Below are 24,592 nucleotides of genomic sequence, written 5' to 3' on the forward strand. Positions count from 1 at the left end.
TACTAGCATACTTGCGATTTGTAATGTTTTTGCAGAGCACAGGCATGTGGGTTCTAACAACTTTAATTTACTTAGCAGTCGGAGCCACACTATTTTTACTTTGGTAATGATTCCTGATCACCATATTTCAATAAATGCCATTTTTCCATGCTTAGCAATGACAAAGGTTCTGATTCTCATAGCATTGACTGTTTAGTTTTGGGTTTTTTTATTGCCCAATCCAGTAGAATCAAGAAACTTCACAACCAGTTCTTAGTAATTATAATTATAAGGGTGGCTCTAGTCTTCTAAAGCCTGATCAAATTGATGCATCCATCTCTGCTGTCATCCTAAATCTTGGATTTTATTGTAGTATGCATCTCCAATTCAATTTTTTTTCTAAGATGCAATGTGTATTAAGCAATACTATTCTTTTTAGAGCATTAATAGATGGTATGTATGCCACATCTTTTTCAAGTTTTCTATTGGTGACTAGGTGGGGAAGAGATGCAGTAGAGGGGTTTTGTGTTATCGATGCAAAAAGGAAAGGGAAAAAGATATTTATTTACATGTCCTAATATATATATATATATATATATATATATATATCTATGTACATATATGTATGGATGTATGTATGAATCAATCAGTCTATCTATATTTGTGTGTGTGTGTGTGTGGGAATGCGTTGTGATATTTTGATTTCAAATTTGGTGCTTCTTAACCTAAATGTAGATTAATGTACTGGTATATTTTATCGTCAGACTATTGAAAGCAGCCCACATGGTGAAAATCAAGGGGAGGAAGATGTGACCTTGTCTCAATTGGTAATTGTTTCTCATACCACAAACTACTTGCTATATGTCTGTCTTTTTCTTCACATTTCAATATTGAGGTAGTGGGTTTAATGATGTCAACTATTTGTGTTTGTGCATGCTTACACTATTGACTCTCTTTTTCTCTTTTGTTTTCTTTGGGAATAGTGTATTTGGTCCCTTGTATGATTGCTTTCCTTTTTTGCAGAATTTAATTGACCTTGCGGGGTCTGAAAGTTCTAAAACTGAAACTACTGGATTGCGGAGAAAAGAAGGCTCATATATAAACAAAAGCTTGCTTACTCTAGGGACTGTAAGTTGTTGATACTTTTGCTACTTATGTTTTTTCTTCCTGATAACCTGTGCTCCACAGTTATCTTACAATCTAGAACTAGCAGGGCCCCGTGCGATGCACGGGAAAATTAGAAAGTTGCTACACAACCAGGGGATCATCCCCCAAATCCATAAATCCCCCCAACCCTAGTGTAAGCTGGATTCAATCCTAAGCCTCTACTACAACCATCAGGAGACCTTTCCAATCAACCACTTGACACTTCGGCATGGGATGTTTAAAACTAAATTAATAAATAATCTTTATTTATTGTCGTTTTTTTTTTGATAAGTAAAATTCTTTAATGGTTCATTAAACCAGTAAAGATAAGCAACTGTTACAAGCTTCCCTGATGGAGGCACAAGGTGCAGAACTGCAGCCTAACTCATAAAGAAAAAAACAGCACGAGAATTACAACTGAGCTCAACACAACTGATCCCTAGTTACCTATTGCTTAGCTAATGAATCAGCCAGAGCATTAGCCTCCCTCCCCACCCATTGTATAATCAAAACTCATCTGCTGTGTTTTTTTTTTTTTTTTTTGATGAATAACCATCTGAACTCTTCATTTCGTCTTGATAGCACCAAATCACTGAATCCAGGTCTTTTAGCCAGCCCACCACCACCTTGGAATCCCCTTCAATCACCAGGTTTTCCATGTTCATCTCTTTTGCAATCTGAACACCTTGTAGGACTGCAAACAGTTCATCCCTTATGGAGTTTTCATTCCCCACCGGTCCTGAAAAAAAGTGCTACCAGGTTCCCTTCCCTATCTCTTATGACCCCTCCAATTCCAGAAGTACTCCCATTAAAATTTTAATTTCAAGAAACCTTCACCGGGAGGTACCCATATCAACCTTGTTTTAGCGTTTTGTACTTAATTAGAAGCCACTGACAACTGGTCCCTTCAAATATCATCAAAGGAGAACTGTCTAAACAGATCCAAAGTTAGTAGCCAATGTATAACATTGGTCAATACACAGTCCATAATTTCTTGTTTGCTTCTTTGCTTCTCTTGGAAGATCCTAGCATTTCTTTCGTCCCATAAGGTCTAAATCACTGATGCTCTAGTGCATCTCCACATTATTCTTCCCCTTCTCTTTGGCCACACAAAGGTAGATGGATCAAACAGTATCTTAATCTCCATTGGCATGTTCCACCTGCACCCTAACAAAGAGAAAAACTAATCCCAAATATCTGTAACAAAGGAACAAGAGATCAATAAGTGGTAACAAGATTCACCATCAGATTTACATAGAGTGCACCAGTTTGGAGAAATACACAAAAAAGGCCTCTTCTTTTGGAGTAATCCAGAGTATTAACTTTCCCATGAGCCACTTCCCAACAAAAAGCATTAATTTTAGGAGGAATCGGTTGACACCAAGCTTCCTTTGTAGGAAAGGAAAGAGGGATAGGGGACTGATAAAGAGGATTAAAAAAAAGAGGCACAGGAAAGGAGACCTTTAGAATTTGGGCACCAAACCCTTCTATCCAGATTTGGAGGCTCTAAGCAAACTCTTCAAGAGCAACAAAAGCTCTCACAAATAGGTGACTTCATCCCTCAATCCCCTTCAAAACCCAAAATCCCATTTATGACCCAGAGGCAAAACAGGAGGGGTTAAAAAATTTGTACAAGGAGATGGAATATAGAGAAGGAAACAAATCCTTTAGAGGCTGGTCACCCAACCAAATGTCTTCCCAGAAGCGAATTAAATTACCTGAATAGACATCATACCTGATAAACCTGAGGAAATGAGGAAGGACGCTATGGATTGCTTCCCAAGGTGCTGCTAAAGTAGCCCAATGTGATACACCAGCATCCCAACTACTCCTGGTCTCCCATGAATATGGTCCAGAGTAGCTCAACTTTTTGAGGTGGAAAGCTGTTGTCAAGGATTAGTAGTGGAGTTTATAAATGGTTGGAGGGTGGATGGTCTGAGCAAAGAGGAAAATTGATCTGGAACATAGTCCCAGCAGTGGTGCTTATGGCAGGGGAGAACACAAGAATCTTCAAAAATATGAGTAGCTCTTCAGATTCTGCTTTTCAGAAAATTTTGGGAAAAATGCATTCCTGGCTTATGGGCCATTTGCACTTTAAGAATACAAGTTTCAGTTCCCTTTTTGCATATGAAAATCTTTTTTTTTATTTATTTTAAACAGGGTGGGGGGTATAGTGCTGCCAGGGAAGTTTTTTGATCAGTCTCTGTGTACATCATCTTGTTGTATATGTTTGGTTTTCTTGATATGATTCTTGCTTTACCTTGTCTCAAAAAGTAAAAAAAAGAAGTTGAGCGCTGTTCACCCCTTGTTTGTCCAATTTATCAACCACAGATTTTTTTTTTGGAGAGGTAAAGTAAAATTATATTAATAAAAAAAGGTATACAAGTATGTCAGTTCACTTTACAAAAAGATTCTGTACATATGAACACAATTAAGAGCCCCCAAATAAGTCAATGGCCAGAAAAGAAGACAAAAAGGTTGTTTTTAAAATGTAAGTTGATGCTCAACCATCCTCTGAGGTCTTCAACAATTTGATTGATCAGCACCTCTTCCTGAGACTGTTTTTGGTCGAAAATACTCTTGTTCCTTTCGCCCCATAGCACAGGCATGGGAATAGCAGACCATAGAATCCGCCCCTTATTCATTCGTCCAAGTTTTGAACTTTCAAGATGGTATTTGACTGAGTTAGCCAGTTAAGCATGCAGCTTTGAAGAAAAAATGTGACCAGATTCTGGTGGAGACACTACAGTGGATGAACAAGTGATTAAATGACTGTTTCTTTGTTTCATGGAGCACACATGATGTCAGGCAAGATCAAACCTTTTCTGATCAGCATATCCTTTTGAGGCACCTCCTGATAATTCCTTCTAAAAGAAGGTATCCAGCCACTGAGTCACTGTGGCTAACATAAGAAGCAGCCACTGAAACCTTTGTCAGAAGCCATTGAAAGCAGATCTGGGAAAACTTCCATAAAGGGTAAGTTTGTGCACCAATTGTCTTTCCAAAGCTTCAACCTGTTACCTGCCCCTACCTTGTATTTGATCCCCTTGAGAAAATGAGGATAAGCTTTGTAGATCCCTCTCCATACTCCATAGCCATATGGATGATCAGATTTAGCTGCATCCCAGCCATTGTTTTTGGTAGAAATAAGCAGAAATATAAAAAATTATAGAAAGAGAAGAAAGGAAGAATTTGTGAGAGAAGAGAAGAAGAAGAGAAAGAATGGAAAAAAGGAAGAGAAGCCAATAATGCTGGCTGCCCTCTCCCATTAGCTTTTATATTTTAAATATAAAACAAGTACAAAGATATATGCCCTCAATAGGGTGGCTGGTGCTGACAACTCAAAAAAGAGAGATGAACTACTGCTTAAGTAACTTCTAACCAATAGACTGTGGTCCCAACAAGCTAACTAAACAAATAAGCAAAAACAAGCTATTAATTGCAAAACAACAAAAAATCCTAAACATCCCCCTCAAGTTGGGAGTAAATGTCACACATTCCCAACTTGCCTTGATCATGTTCAAGCTTGCTCTTTGTAACTCCCTAGGTAAAGACATTAGCCATCTGTGAATCAGAAGAGGCATATGGTAGGCAGACTTTTCCAGTTGTTTCCGATTTTATAAAGTGTCTATCAACTTCAATGTACTTAGCACCCAGCTCCAGGTCAAAAACAAAGAGTCCAACCTGACTAGGACTCTTCCCCTCACTCTAGTTCTTCCTGATTTTGATGCCAAATCACAAATCACCCTCCTGATGACTGAATCCCACAAAAAAATCCAAGAATTGGGCAATCTATAGATAATCAATCAGCTCTCTATTCCTTCATGCAGTCGGCTGATCTAGGGCTGCATGAATCAGCTTCAAGAAAGCCTAACTAGGACTTGATAACAAGTAGAAATCAGCAGAAATATAAAAAAATTATAGAAAGAGAAGAAAGAAAGGAAGAATTTGTGATAGAAGAAAAGAAGAAGAGAGAGAATGGAGAAAAGGAAGAGAACCGAATGCTCACTCCTTCAAGTAAAAAACAAGTACGGAGACATATGTGCCCTTTAATGAAATATGATTTTAACCGAAATGACCGAAAACTGAACAAAAAATTTTGGTTTTCCTATAATTCGGTTTTGGTTTGGTTTTCACTTTTTAATTTTGGTTTATTCGGTTAATCTGAAATGCTCACTCCTTTACTTGACTATCTATTTAGTATTTGCAATACCATGTATTGCTTGCCATGGGGTTGTATTGGAGATCATTGTTAATTGAATTAGCTTGAGCACTCTTATAGCCTGATGAACAGTCATTTATTAATTGTACATTCTTGCAGGTGATTTCTAAATTAACAGATGGCAAGGCTACACATATTCCTTATCGAGATTCAAAACTTACCCGTTTGCTACAGTCTTCTCTTAGTGGTCACGGAAGGATTTCTGTATGTATATTTTGTTAAGGCTATATTTAAATATTGGTAAACCAAAATGCCACTGGAATTATCTGCTTCAAGTTGCATTTGATTTATCTTTCTGTGTCATGGGAATTAACTAGTTCCTGCAGAACAAATAGAGAATTGAAAAGATAGAAAAAGAAACTTTCTGTTGTCCAATGTTTAGCTCCATGGACATGGACATGATCATGGTTTTACATCTTGGTTGAAGCCTTAAGGCAAAACTTCCCTGGATTTCTTAATGTATTAGTGCTAATAGGTTTTTTGTTTGTTTGGTTCATTTGAGTATGTTTGAATGAAGAATGTCACAGATTTGATACACAAGCTACACAGTTCTGACTGTGTAGTTTTTTTGCGGATGGGTTGGCCAAGCAAGGGGTGAATAGGGAGTTGATCTTTTGGGCTAATTTTTAATTTTCTTTCATTGTATTCTGTTAATGGGGAGCTAAGATATTTTATCTCCCCTCTTGTATCCATAATCTCACTTTTTTCTTATTGTTAATGAAGCTGTTGTTATTGATAAAAAAAGAAAAAACTACACAGTTCTGACATGAACAATCAAATACTTTGGTTTGTAGATTTATTTCTAAACAAGAACAAAGGGCCAAAAAAACGAAAGAATCTGGTGTAGGAAAATATTTATTTTGGGAGCTTGCATTATTTGCATTATTTTTCTTCTAGTTCTTTCCTTCTTGCCCGACTTAAAGCTAGGAAAGGAAGCACAACTTGCTTGGACATGAAGATAGTTTTAAGGATAAGGTGGGAAGATTGCTTATTTAAGACCTGCCTGCAAGGCTATGCTAAAAATAGACATCATCATTTATATTTTGTTAGAAGGACTCCCTTTAGAAATTAAGCCAAATAAGAAGATTAAAAATAATATAAAGAGGTAGTTGTACAATGTATAACGTGTCTCATTTATATGAATTTGGGTCCACCGGTAATTGACTTTCACTGAGGAGATTGGGAAAAATCAGCATAAATGTTTTGTAATGATTTGGCTTTTAGAGCATCCAGTATGGCTTCTCTCTTTTGCAGTCCAAATTAATATAGTGATTGTAAAAGGTTGCAATTATCAAATCATGCTGATTTTGGCCTTTGCAATCTCTTAGGTGTGATCCATTCAGTGATTTGCCATGAGAAACATGTTTTTGATGCAAGGTTTCAGCTTGGGGTTATTTCTTGTGGCTCCAGTCTCAAGATATATGCACATGTAAAAATTAGATCTATATACTTACAACACTGTATGTATATTATTATGTAATATCAAAATTATTCTACACAACCTGTGTTAGGTGAACTCAGTGCAAGGTCTTCAATTTTGGGATGTCATATGAATGGTTTTTATTGAACAGAAGTCATCTTATTTATGTTTCACTGTGACCTTAAAGTTTCAGATGTGTAAGCTTTTGCTGCTTGCCATTGAATTCTTGTATTTTATGATAAATTTTTCTTTTCATTATATTATTTGTTCTTAAGGCTCAGTTCCGGTAGAGTACAAATACAAATATGTACAGTGCAAAAGCATGTATTTTGTATTTCTAAACCTTGTTTTGCACTGTACATATTTGTATTTGTACTCCCAGACTGAGCCCAAGTGTCTGGTGATGCTTATTTAATTATTTCATACAATCATAATAGATTTTCAGAGTTTCCATAATTTTTCAATAATCATAATACAATGTTTATATCAACTTAAACAAAATGGACTTTGGAGGTTGATTGTGGAGAGGAATTTTGATGATGCTAAGTTGCTAACCATGACACAAACCTGATACAGCACAAGTCAAGTAATTCTTGTGGAGATGCAGATATAACAATTAACAAAAATGACATTCTTCATTGAATTCTTTTTCATGAAAACTGATGTTATGTGTCAAATCTAATGAGACATGTTCTTTAACAATGTCTTTTTTTGACTTCTCCTTTGTAGCTTATCTGTACCGTGACACCTGCATCTAGTAATAGTGAAGAGACACACAATACATTAAAATTTGCACATAAGTGCAAGCATGTGGAGATTAAAGCTTCTCAAAATAAGGTAAGGTATGCAGATTAATATAGCGTTTTGAGTGAAGGCAATTGATTAATTAATTTCTACATTTTGCACTGTTAGATTATGGATGAGAAGTCTCTCATTAAGAAGTATCAGCGGGAAATTTCCAGCTTAAAGCAAGAGCTCCAGCAATTAAAGCGTGGTATGATGGAAAACCCATATTTGGTTTCATCCAACCAAGAAGATCTGCTTAATTTAAAGCTTCAGGTTTGTGCAAATAATGATAGCAGATGATGCTTTTTTAGTTTTATTTTTATTTTTTATCTTTAAGGGGCCATTACTTGGTGCAGTGGAAAAATTTTGGCCTGACAAGGGTGAGCATGCTGGTTTGAGTTTGAAAGTGGCCACTTTGTGCAAAAAATGCCAAAGATGGGGTCGGTATTCAGTGCATGCTTCCCAAGACCCTTGATGGCTTGGGCTAAAATTGGGCGGTGGCCCTTTTAACATTTTTTTGTAATGAGCTGAAGTTGTATCTAAGACTAAGAAAATGAGTTTAGTGGTCAATACAAGATCCAATGTAGTTTTCATGATAGTCCAGTAACTATTTGTGGTACTTTATGTTTTCAGCTTGACCCCTAAACCTCCATCTTGAACATATGCAACAAGCAGTATGAATTATATGGTTTCTATTGTTATTTGCTTTATTACATTCATGATAAATTCTTTATTTTTATGTATTTTTTTTAAATGATCCAAAAGCTCGAAGCTGGTCAAGTCAAATTGCAGTCCAGATTGGAAGAGGAGGAACAAGCTAAGGCAGCTTTGATGGGAAGAATTCAAAGGTTGACAAAGCTAATATTGGTTTCCACAAAAAATACAATATCATCAAGTATTCCTGAGAAGGCTGGCCATAGAAGAAGGCACTCCTTTGGAGAAGATGAGGTCTTTGTCTGTGCTTTTTCATATTTTGAACTAATAGCTGTACGATAGATAAAAAAATTTATCTATATTATCTATATTTGACAATTTTGATGTCTTTTCTATCTTAACCTAACTAAATCAGTCAGTGCTAATATTTTCTCATTGATTATCTTTTGTACTAAATTATGCCTTTTATGCAGCTTGCATATTTGCCAGATAGAAAACGGGAATACATGATTGATGATGATGCAGGTAGCCTTGATTCAGAGTTTTCAGCAGAAGGAAGATGTGATGCCAGTAATCTGGATGAGTTGGTTAAGGATGACAGAAAGAATAGAAAGCGCGGAATGCTTGGCTGGTTTAAGCTGAAGGTAATTTTCTTCCTTTTTTTTTTGGAATTTGGGTTGCAAATGGGAAAGTTAGATAACAGAAGTTATAAAAAAAAGAGTTAGATAATAGAAATTGAAAGAAGAAAGGATAGGAAAAGGAGTTTAGGTATATACTAGCTGGCATCTCCTTGTGATCTTATTTATAGTCTTTCTAATTAATAGCCAGAAGCTTTACTAATGAATTAACAGTAAAGAGTAGAGTTGGCCAGGCTCCATAAAGAGTGAAACAAGACAACAATGCCTCGACATCAAGTGGATATTGGTGATTCGGTACAGGCAGAGATACCAACGGTATTACAAGCAACACAACTTCAAGAAGATCAAGATAGAGTGGGATTCCAAGACTCTAGCAAGCTGGCAGAAGAGAAAAAGTCAAGGAGTTTGTGTCTATAGTAGACAAACTATAAGGGAAATCAAATGTCTTGTAAAGGAGGTGGAAGCAATATTTAAGTTGATGAAAACAATGGAAAATGGTGCATCAGATATGCTAGCTAAGTTAGGGACTAATAGGGAATGGCTTCCTGGGTGGTTATGTGAGTTTTAATGGAAAGGGTTAGGTTGGTTTCCAGCCAATAGCAGGGGATGTGAGGCATGTTGTACATAATATTCTCTATTGAAATTTATAAAATCACACAGTTACCAATCAAAGAATTTGGTAATCTGTGCTAAGAAGAACATATGACCAAGTGATTAGGCAAACTCCCCCTCCCCCAAATTTTCTTTTGATTTGCACTATATATTAAGGCTTTAATTATTTGTTTTTTTTAGCCTGTGGGTTGTTGTGATTAATGTATTTTCAGAATGCTTTCGTAGTCATGCTAAATCATGTTTTTCCTTTTCATCTTATTGAAGCAATGGTTTACTTTTATGAATTCCAACTGATATAACTTGTGAATGTGCAATTATGCACATTCAATGGCTTACAATGCAGAAGCCTGAGCCCCTTAATGGATTATCACCTATTGTTGATAGTGAAAGTTCTGCTAGTGGATCACCTGCATCATCACGGCCATTACAACATAAAATTCAATTGGGGGACATGAAAGAGGGGAGGAAAAAATCAGTGAGTAGAAGGGGTGATGATCATCCAATTATTGATTCATTTCCAGAAAGAACCCAAGCAGGTGACTTATTTAGTGCAACTGTTAGAGGGCGCCGTTTGCCACCAGTAAGAGATAACTCCTAAATATTATTTTCCCATTACTTCATATTGTGGCATTGATAGAAGCATGCTAAGAGGAAAAAGATTTAATATTCCTATCTTACATGCTCCTGATTTTATTATTATTATTATTATTATTATTTGGGTATGGATGTGTTTCCTCATTTAATATGTGAAATTAGACTCATGCATTTTAGTTTTCTCATTGCATATTGTCGTGGATGTTGGGCTTGGCTTTATGAAGTTTTTTTTCCTCCTTTCTTTCTTTTTGTCCCATGGACTAATATAGTTAATAGAATTCATGTGGAGAAAGTGAATCGTTGCTTGAAGGTTGAAGACGATGGGAGGGAAAGGTTAAGGGGTAATGAGGTAATTTTGAGAGAGATTGAGGTGTTAACTAAGAGGCATGTGGAAGGAGATGGAGAGGAAGGTTCAGATGGCTGTGTTTTGGAAGATGGGAAATTAAAAGAGGCTTTGACTGGGCAGTTGGTATTAAGAGAAAAAGGCATTGAGTGATTGGGAGTGGGGACCACTCTTCAATTTTGAAAAAAAAAGGGTACTAAAGAATGATGGTTGTCTTAATAAAGGTCATTAAAGGGAGAGGCTTCAAGTTTAAGCGTTTGTCCTGATGAGAAGAAAAGGCATTTTGAAAGGTCAAAAAGGAAAGGTTGAAGACTGGATTTGGGTGGTGGTGAGATATGATAGCAGTGGAAAGAAGAACTTGGTTTTGAAGGTTGCAGTGGATTGAGATGGTCCTGAGAAGCTTTGAAGCTCTGATTGCCACAAGTATAGCTTGTAATTTCGATATTGGTGAATGTTTCACCATGTAGAATTGAATAAATTTTGGAGATATTTCACTAATTTTGCTAAGATATTTGGAAAATCTAAAAAGTCAAGAAAATTAGTTAACATATCTTCAAAAGATCATTATAAGAAATCAAGGAAATCAAGGTTTGAAATTTTGTAACATATCGGATTGTATATGTTGTGCTTCACTAAAGGTTTGATATGAGGAGCATATAGAATTTTTATGTTCCATTTCTTTTTGTCAATATCGAGCTGATACAGACCTGTATTGGGCTCGGATTGGCTGATATAGACCCAAAATGGTATATGCTATATGTATCAGCCAATGCAATGCAAATTTAATATTTTCTCTCACTTCTCAATTTCAAATTTATTTCGCCCTTGATTAAGTGTTACATTTAATGACACCATAGTTTTCAAGGCATCAAGGTGAACCTAGGCGTCAGGGGAGCACTTAGTTGCTTGGTTGCCTAGGCGTGCCTAGGCATTGCTTATGTCTAAAAAAGTAGAACAAAAAGGGGTATTTTTGCCATTGGAATAGAAGTAAAATAAGGGCAGAGTTCCTATTCTTTTCTTAGAATAAAGAAAGCATGAAAGAAAAATCTCAAAAATGATTGCACTGAATTCACTCTCACTCACTCATCCAATCTCTGAGACGATTAAGTAGTTTGGAGCTCTTAGCTGTTGTGTTGCCCAGATAGATATAATTGATAATGACTTTATCTAGAGCTCTAGCTTCATCTGTTGTGTGCTTGTTTCTCCTCTTTAGCTTCTCATAATTTTCAGGGTCAAAATGAACTATGAAACCATAATTAGCCAAGTTTCATGGACAAGGCTGTAGGTGATTGTCTTCTTACATGTAAAATAGCGATTTTATGCATTAAGATGGAGTAAGGAACCATAATCAACCAAGTTTCATAGACAAGGCTGTAGATGGTTATCTCCTTACATGTGTTTCAATGAGGCAAGGAAGAAAAGAAAGAAAAAAATAAGGGAAGAAAGAAAGGAGTGAGAGGAATAGAAAGAATATAGTCCTCCATCTTATGTAGGAGGGACAAAGAATATCATGGTGAAGGGGTGTAGGAAGAAAACCCAATTCCCTACCTTCCTCTTCCTTTTTTTTATGCTCTTCACACCAATCTTCTTCTCTTCTCTTCCTACTTGCTTCTTTGTGCTTGAAATCCTGCAGATAAAGTAGTATTAGCCAACAAAATGGCATTAGGCCCTCTCCTTGTAGGAGAGGGGTTTATATTAGAGGAGGGAGGTGGTTAACTAACTCCCCACCCCTCTTCTTAGGATGCCAAGTGTCACTCCACTTAAAATGGGTTAAGGAGGGAGAAAACTCTTCCTTCCTAGTGTGTCCCCCCGCTCCCCACTTAAAGTGGTTTAAGGAGGGAAGATAACTCCCTCTTCTTAGGGTGATGTGTGTCACCCACTTAAAGTGGTTAGAGGAGGGAAAATAACTCTCCCTTAGGGTACATCTGTCCCCCCACTTCAAGTGGCTAAAGGAGGGAAAATAGCCCTCTTGTTAGAGTAAGACAAGTGGAATCCCCTTTATAAATAAATGGGTCACCTCATAAGATTGTTAATTAACATAAATTTAATTTTTTTAGGGCTTGTTGCCCCATTAAATGGGATTTATTACAGGCTCATTAAATGCTTATTGCACTATAAATAATGTCCAATTAAATCAGGGCCTGTTGTTCATTAAACTGGGCTGCATGCCCTTTCTTTCCTAAATTGTTTCAGCCCACCCATAGGACTGACTGGGCTTAAAAGGTCAGGTTGGAAAGAAAGCCCTTTTTTTTCCTTTTTTAAGCTGTGATTGGGAGTAACTTAATAACATGCTCCCAGTCCAGCAAAATTAGGGACTTAACATCAACTCTCTCTGGTCATTATAGGATCTACTTTAACTCTTTTTTTGATAGGTAATAGCAGATCAATGGGAGTTTTATCAAATAGTAGTGATGGAAGTTAAAAAAAAAAAGAATGTGAATCATCTTAGACAGTTGGGACTGACACAAAACGTCCTCATCATAGGGGTGAAATCCAATGAACAAGGTAATATATCATTATGTGGGAGAGCAAACTGGTAAGAACCATCTCAAGATGGATGCTTCCCAATATATCTTGGATCTTCCCACCACATATCATGCAAACTATTAGCAAAGGATTTGGCAAATCTCCAAATCCAGTTAAATGAGATGTTCGTTCTGAATGCTATCTTGCTTCACTGATGAGATGATGCTGGAGTTGTGGACCCTGAACAGTCTCTGAACCATTGAGCTACCACCATTGCCTTCCATTGCTACCTGCTTGGCACCTTGTGAAAACGTCAAAAGAGACCCTGGTGAGAGGATTTTGAATTTTTGACTCTTCTTTGGTTGGGCATCCTGTGCCAATGGTTCTGCATAGGCTGACACAATTGATGTGGAGTTTGTGAGTTGTCATAATCTTTCTAGCGAAAAAGTATAATGCTGTGTCATATGTATCTAATGGACAGTAGGGACGATCATTTCTATCCCAGCCTGGCCTGCTAACATATGTTTATTATGTGTGCGTATTTATATTATGTATTATATACAAATATTACTATATAATACATATAATACACATATCATATATGCTATTATATTATATTAAGTCAAGGTTCAAAGTATCAGTACAGTCTGATATGACGAATTGGGTGTATTGGGTTTTTATTAACATGCTTTTATTTCTTCTAGTTTCTTTTCCAAACATGTTCGGGGGGGGGGGGGGTAAAAGGCCTGGCTACCCCTTGAAACAGGTCTTACTCTGAAACTCCCTCTATTTTGTGTATCAGTGACCCACTGATACGACACACTACGAAATTTGAACCTTGTATTAACTATTAAGTTTACCATATTATATAATATAACAATGCTACTATATTGTGAAGTTGTAGGCCCAGAAGCCCAGCCCAATCCGGGCTGGCCTGGCCCATTGTTGCTCCTAAGGCTCAGTTTGGAAAGAATACACATACAAAATAATACAAAATGCAAGGTTTTGTACTCTACATATTTGTATTTGTACTCTTTCCAAATTGAGCCTAATGGACAGTACAATGCTGATGATGTCAATAAATGCCTCCTTTGATGGGTCCATGTCTGAGAAGATTCTAGCATTACAGAATTGCTTTCCATGCATCTCTAATAGAATCTTCCCTCTTTTTATGGAGGGGGATAGGAAAGAATCACCAAAAGCTTGAGGATGTTGGAAAGTGATGTCCATTTGACATCAAACAAATGTACAAAGTGTCCCCATATTGTTGTAGAATAAGTGAAAGTGGCAAAGAGACAATAGTGGTCTTGTCATGGGTCCCCATGTATCTCTTTTCACCTTAATCTTTTATCACTCATTTAACTTCCCTAAGTCTTTCAAGGATGTTCACTATTGAGATGATTGAATCAAGTCAATCTCATGTTTTACTCTTTTATTGTGGGTTATTGTTTTTGTTATATCGTTTGATGCATATACCTACTTATTGATGTATTTGAACTACCAATTTGGATAAATTGACTAAACACATTCAGGAGGTTCCATGGTGCATGTTGTTTGCTGATGGCATCACTTTAAAGTTATAAAACCTTTTTTATAGGGATTGAGAATTTAGGACCCTGATATGGACTTGTTTGGGCTTGCCTCAAGGGGCTTGGTTGGGGGTCCGGGAGCAGAGCTCCTGGTCCAGCTGCTAAGCACAAAAAAAAAAAAAGAAAAAAAATGCACATTTTTTCAAAAGGCACATGCCTGTACTGATGCGCAAGCATACCCTAAGATGGAGGATTTTGTTTGCATGCTGCTGGCCTTCCGCTGCTAAATTATTGTGGCATGCACTTTGAGGATGAAGAAAGTGCCAAATACCTTTTTCTTCATTGTTATGTGATGATATTGTCTTGGATTCTTCCTTTTCTTACTCAGATGGAGGTGGAGTGTTCCTGTGAGCCCCATGAATTCTGGGAGACTTGGTTGAGCCAAGGTTCTTGTTTTTGTATTTTATGAAAGATAGTAGAGTTGGGCAGTTTACTATATATTGAGGACTACTCATCAGGATTAAAAGATCATCTCTTGCGAATTTTCTGGGAAGAGTCCTGAGGTTTTGTGCAGAGTTTGTCTAGCTTCTTACGGATTAGATGCTAATGCTGAAGGATAACTGGTTGATTTTGGGAAAATTTGGGATGATATCCTTGGGGATCTAATTCTTGTGCACTTTTTATTTAGTTTTGGAGGTTGTTTCAACTTCTTCTACTACATATTTCTATGCCACTATATCCTTAATGAAGGTTCTTTCCATTACTGATAAAACAACATTTTATTTGCATTTACAAGTGAAACAATTAGTATGTTCAATTCAGCAGGTTGTATGCGTTCAGTGACTTAAACCTGATATCAGACCAATATAAATAGGTGTTTCATCATATTCAGCTATCGAAGTATAGATGTGATTGCTTGTCTTCTTCTAATTCAGACTGGGACCACTATTACGGATCAAATGGATCTACTCCGAGAGCAAGTGAAAATGTTAGCTGGGGAGGTAGCCTTGTGTACTAGCTCTTTGAAAAGATTGTCAGAGCAAGCAGCCAGCAATCCTGAAGATACACATATTCAGGCATGCAAATGACCTCAAATTTCTATTCATTTCTCATGCTTTCTATAAGTTTAAACTACTGGTAGTAATTAATGATTGGGTTTGTTATAATAGGAGCATATGCAGAAGTTGAAGGATGAAATCAGTGAAAAGAAGCTTCAAATGCGTGTACTTGAGCAACGGATGCTTGGTTCAATTGAGACAACTCCAAATACATCAAATAGCATTGAAATGTTTCAGGTAACTAAACTATAAAAAAAGGGTTTCGGGTAACTATATTCCTTGAGGAATGTTTAGGTCTCAACTCATTCTAAGCGGTAGAAAGGAACTTGTTTATTAGAATTGCAAATAAGAAGAGATAGAGAATGATCTGTATCAGTTAGGACATGGCTATTTAGCATTCTAGGAATGCCTTGTTTTCTATTATTATACAGTTATCTATTCTTATATCAGATTTGTGGTCTTATGGGTGAGTCAATTTTCTCTTGTAGGCTTTGTCAAAGCTTGCCAGTCAACTAAATGAAAAAACATTTGAGCTTGAGGTTTGTTAGTTCTATTTGCTTGGCAACTTCTTCTCTACATAAAAATCATATTATGGATATATTGTTCTTACATATCCTTTTTGACATTTTTATGGAATGGATATTGAAGATTAAATCAGCAGATAATAGGATTCTTCAGGAGCAGCTGCAGATAAAGGTAAAAATAATCAGCAGACAGTGCCTTTTAATACTGGCTTACTGGCATCGTATACTGACAATCCTTCCAAATTGTGTATCAGATCTCTGAGAACAGTGAGATGCAAGAAACAATTCTTTTGCTAAGGCGACAACTCAATTCTTTAGCAGATGGAAGTTCTAGCCATCCAAAACAAATTGCAGATAATGAGGCTACCATGCTTAGGAACTGTTCTGATGAACCATTACAAGAAAATGGTGGATTGAAGGACAAGGTCGGCACATATGAAGAATCCTTCCTTGATGGGAGTACACCCACAAGTGTCATGAACTTGAGTGGCATATTCTCTGAAGAAGATTCCAGAGGGTGTAAAAGTGATACATCTTTGAATTCTCAAGTTCTTATGCAGGTCAGGTGCTTAAATTGTTTTCTTTATTATATTGGAGTAACAACTAGGAGTGTAGTCGAGCCAACATAGTTGTCAAGGTGTTGCCTAGGCGACTAGATGCCCTTGTCTGGGCACCTCACCCAAACGCCTTGACTTTTAGCAACTAGGCATCCTTCTAGGTGACCAGGCACCTTCCTAGGCAACTAAGTGCCCGCCTAGGCAACAAAAATGATAAGGTGGGCGCTTTTTATGATATCATTTACATTGTTGTATCTTATTAATGTATGTGTTAATACATTTTATCATATGCTATATATCAACATACTTTGTTTTAATGGCGCCTCACCCAAACGCCTTGACTTTTAGCAACTAGGCGCCTGCCTAGGCGACTAAGTGCCCGCCTAGGCAACAAAAACGATAAGGTGGGAGCATTTTATAATATCATTTACATTGTTGTATCTTATTAATGTATGTGTTAATACATTTTATCATATGCTATATATATCAATATACTTTGTTTTAATGTTTTACTATTGAAATTTAAAAGATCAAAGGGTTTTGAGGAGAGAAAAAGAAAGAAAGAGGAAAGAAAGAATAGAATTATAAAGAGGTTATGTTTTTTTTCTTTTCTCTCTCTAGTTAAATAAAACAGAAACCCCATCCTTGTTTTTTTCTATTTTACTTTCCATCTTGAATATTTATCGTATAAAGTTGACCTTCTTTAACTACTATTGGTATGAAAGTCTCTATTAAATCCTTATTATGACAGTATTATTTTTGAAAATAATTAAATTAATATATGTAAAAGATGCTTATCTTTTAGATGTGATGATTTGCCACATTTTTAGAGGAAATTTAATGTTCTTAATAAAGAGAATTGCTATTTTTTCAATTAATATACATGCTGAATGGTACATAAAACTAGGGAACTAGCCAAAATTTATATTTTTATATTATAAAATTTTTATCGCCTAGGTGACTAGGCGCCCTAGTGTCGCCCAACATCGCCTAGGTGCCTTGAAAACTATGTGAGCCGAGTCAAGTTTTGGGTGGCTTGAGCTCGAGCTCAAGCTCGACTCAAAAACTAAGAGCTTGAAATTTGACTTGAGCTTGATTGAGTTTTGAATTTCATATTTGAACTTGACTTGAGTCGATACTCGTGAGCTACTCAAGCTCGACTCAGCTCGAGATAATTATAAATAAGTTTCTATTAAAATTTATAAATAAATTAATATTTAAAATATTATAAATAAAAATATATTATGAAACTTGACTATAAATTTATTTATTTATATTATAAATAAATTAATATAAAAAATTAATATTTATTTATATTATAAATAAAAATATATGGAAAAATAATATTTTATTAGATTAGGCTCGCAAGCTACTCAAGTTGGGTATTGCAAAGCTTGAACTTGGCTCGACTAACTACTCAACTCGAGTCAAACTTGACTCAACTCAATAATCTTTGAGACAAGTTCAAGTATTTAGCGAGCCGAACCTGAGTAGCTCACGAGTTGGCTCGACTTGCTTACACTCCTAGTAGCAACTTATGACTTATGAGTGTTAATTATATTTTCAATAACTTATCAACTCAATTGGACTGATGTATGTGTTCCATCTGATTTAGGCTGCTGAGATTGAGAATCTGAAGCAAGAGAAGGTGAGATTGACAGAAGAAAAGGATGGACTTGAAATTCAAAGCCGTAAGCTTGCTGAGGAAGCATCATATGCCAAGGAGTTGGCTGCAGCTGCAGCTGTTGAACTTAGGAATTTAGCTGAAGAAGTAACTAAACTTTCTTATGAAAATGCTAAGTTAACTGGTGACTTGGCTGCAGCAAAAGAAACCCAGTGCAGATCACATGCTTGCCATAGGCACACCTCATTTGACTGTAAGCAAGATCACATTGGTGTTGCAAGGCCTGATGCATGTCCACGAAAAACAGAGGATGTTGCTTTGGTTGAGGAGTTACAAAAGGAGCTTAGTGCAAGATGTCAGAGAGAAGCTTCTTTGGAGGCTGCATTATCTGAGAGAGATCACATAGAAGAGGAGCTGCATAAAAAACTAAATGAGGCAAAAAAGCGGGAAGAGGAGTTAGAAAATGAGCTTGCAAATATGTGGGTGCTTGTTGCTAAGATGAAGAAGAGTAACATCAATTCTGTGGAAGCCTCGCTTGAGGGGGCACACATACCTGATGTATCGCCAAGAATTATAAATGGCTTTCCTTCATCCAATGGTCATACAAGTAAGATGTCTAAAATAGATGACAATTATGCCAGCATGGATGAATTGAGTACATTGGAAGAAGTAAGAGCTTGCTATGCAAAAGAAAGAAGAAGATGCAAGGAACTGGAAAATGTTATTTCCAGATTAAAGGTAGGGATCTTATATTGCAGTCTTCCCCTTCTACGGGTTTAACATTTTATCAAATTTATGTAATCTCTCTCTTTCTCTCTTTAGGACTAGCATATTCTCCATCATTTTGATAAGTATATTCCCCAGTTTATTGCTTACATATCCATTGATTTTTACTTCAGAGTGAGAACCTTGTTGGTCTGGATATCACTGCTCTTGAAGAGCTTCAGAACCTTCATGTAGAGGCAATTACCAAGATATGCCATGCAAAGGTGATTTTTTCTTTTAGGTTTATGATGTGGGTTCTTTTCTTTTCTAGGTCCCTTGTTCTCTTCTTGTTCTTCTTGATAGTTAGTGAATCTCATTACCCGTCTTACAAAAAATCTCTCTTATCCAAATCTACCACCCTTAAACTTAGCATTTATCTTTTGTTACTGCTTACAGTTACAAGCCTATTTGTAACCTGAGTGGTAATTCAAAGTTCAGCTACTCTTTCAGAACTTTTGCTCTTCTTTTAAGTTTTAGGTATTTTCAGGAAATTCAGGCAAGCGTAAATGCTTAAATAGACTATTCTATGCTAAATATTAGTTTAATTGGTATTTTACTCTATAAATGTAGCTCTCTGTAATCTGATTGTAGGATTCCTATATGAGTCTTACTTGTCCTACATGGATAAATCATGTAAAAAGATAGTTCTTTAATTTAATGTAAAACCATTACTTGTATGAATAATTGTTGTAGAAAATAAAGGAGCTGGTGAATGTGATCTTAAAGACCTACCAAACACTTAAAAAGGGAAAAACAAAATAAAAAAAGACAAAAAGCTAGATCAGAAGTGGTTGAGAAGAGCAATGCTATTTGTGACAGTGAAAATAAACTTTGCAACTTAAACTTTCTCAATTACATGATCCCCAATCTATGACTAAATACAACTTCTATGTAAAATGACTAAATTAATGGAAAAGCCATACTTATTGAAGTAAAGGAACTGCTATCCATTTTGAAGGAAATGTTATGGTGCTCAGTATCCAAATGGGGAAGCATGGTATTATGGTGATGAACCAACTTCATTGTCAGACTAAAACTGACTAACATATAATGGTACACAGTAATTGAATTGCATACTGGACAGTCGTACATTTTTTCCCTGAGTGAGTGTTACATTATTGGTAGCAGCTTTCGGTTGATATTGAATAATTATAACAGAAAGCAAAAAAGAAAATGCAAAAGACACATGGTGTAAAGTGTTAAGTCTTCTGAAGTGGTTCCGCCAGCCATGCCTAACAAAAGGCCAAAGACAAGACCCCCCCCTCCCCCCAACCACACACACACACACAAAAAAAAAAAAAGAAAAGAAAAGAAAAGAAAAAGAAACTGAAAGAAAGAAAGAAACGGAGAAAAGGGGAAGAAAGTATAGTAAATAACAAAAAAGGTAGTGCTGTTATTACTATTGAGTTGAGGGGCATTCTCCAAATAAAGTTACTACCAAAGAACTCCAGAAATCTTGTTTGCATTCAAGTTAGCAGATATTGGGATTTAAGAGGATATGATGATCAACCCAAGGTTCAAAGTATTGAGGGTGTATCGGCCTGTATCAGTACTTATTTTAAGGTTTTATTTATTTATTTTGAAACCGGTTCAGAGGGGTTGGTTTAAGGCCCGGCTACCCTCTGAACCAGTGGCTGACCTGATACAACCCCTGGAGGGGTGTATCGGGAAGCCATTGGCATGATACATATCGTCCGATACGTATCGATACTTTGAACCTTGGAACAACCTTGACACTAGTGGTCTACCCTGACTTATAAAGTACCTTGGCTTCAATGGCCTGTGTCACCCAAGCATTTTTTTTTCCTAAGTTCATGCATTGGATTTTGTGATCAACTGATGTTGGTTCAGTTGGTAAGTTACCACCCCTGTTGTGTAGCCCCATGGAGCAGAAAAAAAAACCCTTGGTTTTTGTGTAGGGTTTGACTATTATACCAGAAAACTTGTAATCAATGAACCTATATCATAATTCATAGAAGTGGTAACTAATCAGGTGGTATTTATCAAAATTTGGGTGGTTTTGATTGGTCAACCTCTTCCAGTATTATGTATTTTCAGCATCATAGAGTTTCCCTTGTGTAGTATAAATAAAACTTGCGTTGCAATAAAAAAAATAAATAAAACTTGTGCTGTAATCTTATTCACTACTGGGGCTGGATTAGATATGAAGTGCTGTAATAGGTTGGACCCCTTTTGTATATCTTTTGCAAAGCACATTGGCATACCCAGTTACCAATACATACACAGAATTACTCGTCAACAAAATGATAGAAATTTCCTTCTACTATGAGTTATTTTTGCTTGATACCTTAGCAGTTACACATGTATGCTAACTATTTATTGTTTATCTTTCAATGTAGTGTTCAAGTCGTATTCTATAGCATGTCAAGGTTTCTTCATCATTCAAATACTTCGGAAAATAACATAATATTCTGGTCATTGAGGTACTTTGTTGATCTCATGAACTCTTTTGGCAACTTGGGATAAACTCTGTTGCTCTTTTATAATGTTAAATTTACTGTGAGTTCTTGCAAACATGCATTAGCTTAGGGTCAATGTCTACATATATCTATATTTGAACGACTTGGGTGTATGTTCTAAAGGATGGAAGAAGTTTACGTCTTGAAGCCACAACTATTAAACAGTGTGTTTAAAAAGTCTTGCCAATTTTCCTTTCTTATATTTTCTTTTCTCTTCATTTCTTCTTTTTCCTGTGGGAGAGGGGGCAGATTCACTGCATATTTTGGACTGCTAGAGATTTATTGATCGTGACTTATATTGGAATCAGAGGGTCTGTGGAAATTTGTTGGTATCATTGAGTGGAGGATCTTACTCCATGTTTTACTATATACTGATATTTGTCAAGATGCAAGATGTTTACCCATGCAAAACAAGAAGAGGATTGAGGAAGCTGAGGTCTTTACGGATATGTTGACAGTGTTGGAGAAATATTTACCATTAACCATCTTATTTCCAGTGGATGGGTGTTAGAAAATTGGTGTTCCTTTACTGGATAGGAGGAATTTACTGCTTATGGAAACCACTTTATGACCACCTCTGGCTGGGAATGGATGCTACCAATAAATGTGCATGGGCTTCTCTTATAATTGCTGGTAAAGGGCTTTTGCAATAGGGGTGGAACTCGTTGGAACAATCTCCCCTTATCAGCATTCCAGTGCCTTCGGTAGTATCTAATCTACATGATTTGAAATGAAAGGCAGTAATAGCATAAATATAAAGGTAATTAGCTTGATGGACTTAAACAATTCCCAAGGCTATAACTCAAATCATTTTTATTCTTCTCTTATAGTGTTTGTGCTTGGTTATTAATACAACAACCATATATGTATTGCCACATAATTATTAGTACAAATATACAATACACTTAAAAGGAAATAACCAGGTTTTTGAATTTCAGATCTTTTTTCTGGAACGAAGATTTGTTAATATTTTGACAAGAGTACTATTAGTATTAGATTTTTAATCATTGTGAATAGGTTGTCAATTGGTACTGATGCATAGATATGGGTGACTATATGTTTACTGTTCATTATTTTTATGCAAAGAAAGCTTATGAAAAATGCTTTATAACATTTATTTAAAGAAGCTACTATAGCATTCTTTTAAAGTAAATCTCCTACATAAATTTGGCCTTACTATGTGTCATGCCTGAAATTGAGTTTCATGTGTACATAAATTTTGAAATGAGCTGATTCAAATGCCACTAGATTAACTTGATTTGGATTTGCTTATGTAAAAAAAAGTTCAGCTTACCTGTTCCATATTAATTTTTAGTTATGGAGTCTGATAAGGCCCAAGCCCAAGTTACTACTGCACTAGCCCTGAACCAGGCTTGAAAGACAAGAAGCCCAGCCCAAGTTACTACTATGCCCCTTCCAGTGCAAGAGGCCCACCTATTAGATACCTGTACACTGCGAGACATGTAAACAAAATTAGTTACTGCTATCATGTAACATGTGATCTCATGTGAAACTATACGAGGGAAGTAATATGCAAAGGTGGGCTTTGCAGCATTAAAAATTCATTTCACTCTCTCTCTCTTTCTCCTTTTGATCAGTAAGAAGAATTTATTAAATAAATGAAATAAGTTTATAACAACAGGTTGGCATATTCCAACAGAGTCTGAAATATGTCCGGCTTCGGTCAGGGCAAAGCCCGTTCCAACTGCCTTTACAGCAGCCTTTCATGGAAGATATTCCCAATGCAAGGTTGCAAGGGGCTGCTCGAATGGTGCAAGCACCGACTTTCCATGACAGAAGCCGAACTCCTGAAATACATGAGATTCACACTAAAGTCCAAAACAATTGATGTCTATTAAGCCATTGTTTTGCTAGTGAATTCGCTATCCCATTTGATGTTCTTCTAACCCAATTATAAGAGGTGTTTAACTCCCTTGAGAGACATTCTATTTCACTGAAAACATCACTGTATATCCAAGTGGCTTGGCAAATGCCTTCTGCCCAAGTGATGATTGGTTTTGAGTCTCCATCCAGTAGGGATGGTCACGGTTTGGTTAACTGAACTGTGAGCATATTGCAAACCTTGGTTTTTAAGATTTTAAACTGAAAACAAGCTGAATCAGTCAGTTAACCAGCTGACTGGTTAACTGGTTAATTGGTTTGGTTTTTTCAATTAAAGAAACAAACTAAAAAACTAATGAATCAATTCCAACAGCTGAAAACCTAGAAGATGAAGAGGAAATCTCAATATTTCAATCTACATACCTGATTAGCTAAAGATCAAAGTGCGCATCTCATATTTGTCAAAAGACTTGAAACCATCTCTTAGGCGAGACTTTGTAGCTCCGGATTCGTGCAGACCAATGCTAGTCAAGACTTAATAGAAAATACTTCAGAGATCAAAGAGGAGAAAGGTTTACCTGAGCAGTAGAAGAGTCTTCATAGATTTGGGCTGGCAACCTGGGTGTAAAATGGAAGCTTTCTTCACAGTGATTTCTAAAATGGAGATTGGAGAAGGAGATTGAGAGATAGCAGGAAGTTCTATCCATCATCTTCCATCTCCAAGTATGCTCTGCTAATCTTAGGTCTTGAGTACATAGTCACCACCCTTCCTGAGTAGAATTCAGCTTTCAGAGAGTATCCCACTCCAATAGGTCTTGAGTACATAGCCACCACCTTCCTGAGGAATCTCTGAACAAACCCCCTACCATCCAATCCAAATTTAGCTTTAATTATTGCTTAGTGGAGATTCCCATTCCATAACCATCTTTTTTCCTTAGAAGATTGTGCCACTTCAGCCCATGTTCTTATTATATCATTCACTGAGAAATCTTGACAAATTTCCATTGTCTTCATCCAATATGCCACTTTGATCTTTTCAGTGTCTATTAATTCCTACTTGGATCTACTTTTTTTCATTGAAGATTCCCTCTTTTTCTTCTTCAAACCTCACCAGAGTCTGATGGCATAGGAATCATGCAACCATACTTAGTTGTTTCTTGAGCTGCAACAGGTTATATGTTGGAAGGATGGAGAAACTAGTCTTTGCTTGCTTAGTGTCATCATTTGTAACAACTCGTAAGGACTAAGCCTATGGGAAAACTTTTTGCTACTCCATGACCAACTTAATTTGGAGTGTATTTTTCATGAACTTCGTCTGCTAGGAACATGGTTATATGATACAAATGTTGTCTA

General features: G+C 36.4%; 1 protein-coding gene across 3 annotated transcripts in view; it reads left to right on the plus strand.

Moving 5' to 3' along the window:
- LOC148873941 (P-loop containing nucleoside triphosphate hydrolases superfamily protein) overlaps window positions 1-24,592 on the plus strand; it is a 52,731-nt gene that overhangs the window by 26,282 nt on the left and 1,857 nt on the right. For 2 of the 3 annotated variants that reach the window (XM_088965627.1, XM_088965625.1), the window contains exons 9-25: window positions 36-103; window positions 744-806; window positions 1,003-1,107; window positions 5,447-5,551; window positions 7,497-7,604; window positions 7,680-7,826; window positions 8,319-8,501; window positions 8,681-8,851; window positions 9,801-10,037; window positions 15,325-15,465; window positions 15,559-15,684; window positions 15,936-15,986; window positions 16,096-16,143; window positions 16,226-16,531; window positions 18,144-18,890; window positions 19,052-19,141; window positions 21,278-21,361. In XM_088965627.1, coding sequence (XP_088821753.1) covers window positions 36-103; window positions 744-806; window positions 1,003-1,107; window positions 5,447-5,551; window positions 7,497-7,604; window positions 7,680-7,826; window positions 8,319-8,501; window positions 8,681-8,851; window positions 9,801-10,037; window positions 15,325-15,465; window positions 15,559-15,684; window positions 15,936-15,986; window positions 16,096-16,143; window positions 16,226-16,531; window positions 18,144-18,890; window positions 19,052-19,141; window positions 21,278-21,298 — 2,717 coding nt within the window. In that variant the 3' untranslated portion in view covers window positions 21,299-21,361. Of the gene's footprint in view, window positions 1-35; window positions 104-743; window positions 807-1,002; window positions 1,108-5,446; window positions 5,552-7,496; window positions 7,605-7,679; window positions 7,827-8,318; window positions 8,502-8,680; window positions 8,852-9,800; window positions 10,038-15,324; window positions 15,466-15,558; window positions 15,685-15,935; window positions 15,987-16,095; window positions 16,144-16,225; window positions 16,532-18,143; window positions 18,891-19,051; window positions 19,142-21,277; window positions 21,362-21,646; window positions 22,158-24,592 lie in introns of all 3 variants that reach the window. The other variant, XM_088965626.1, reaches the window with a different exon arrangement.

The sequence above is a fragment of the Nelumbo lutea genome, chromosome 1 (assembly GCF_056320005.1).
Source record: "Nelumbo lutea isolate HS-2025 chromosome 1, American lotus-T2T, whole genome shotgun sequence".
Taxonomy (NCBI): domain Eukaryota; kingdom Viridiplantae; phylum Streptophyta; class Magnoliopsida; order Proteales; family Nelumbonaceae; genus Nelumbo; species Nelumbo lutea.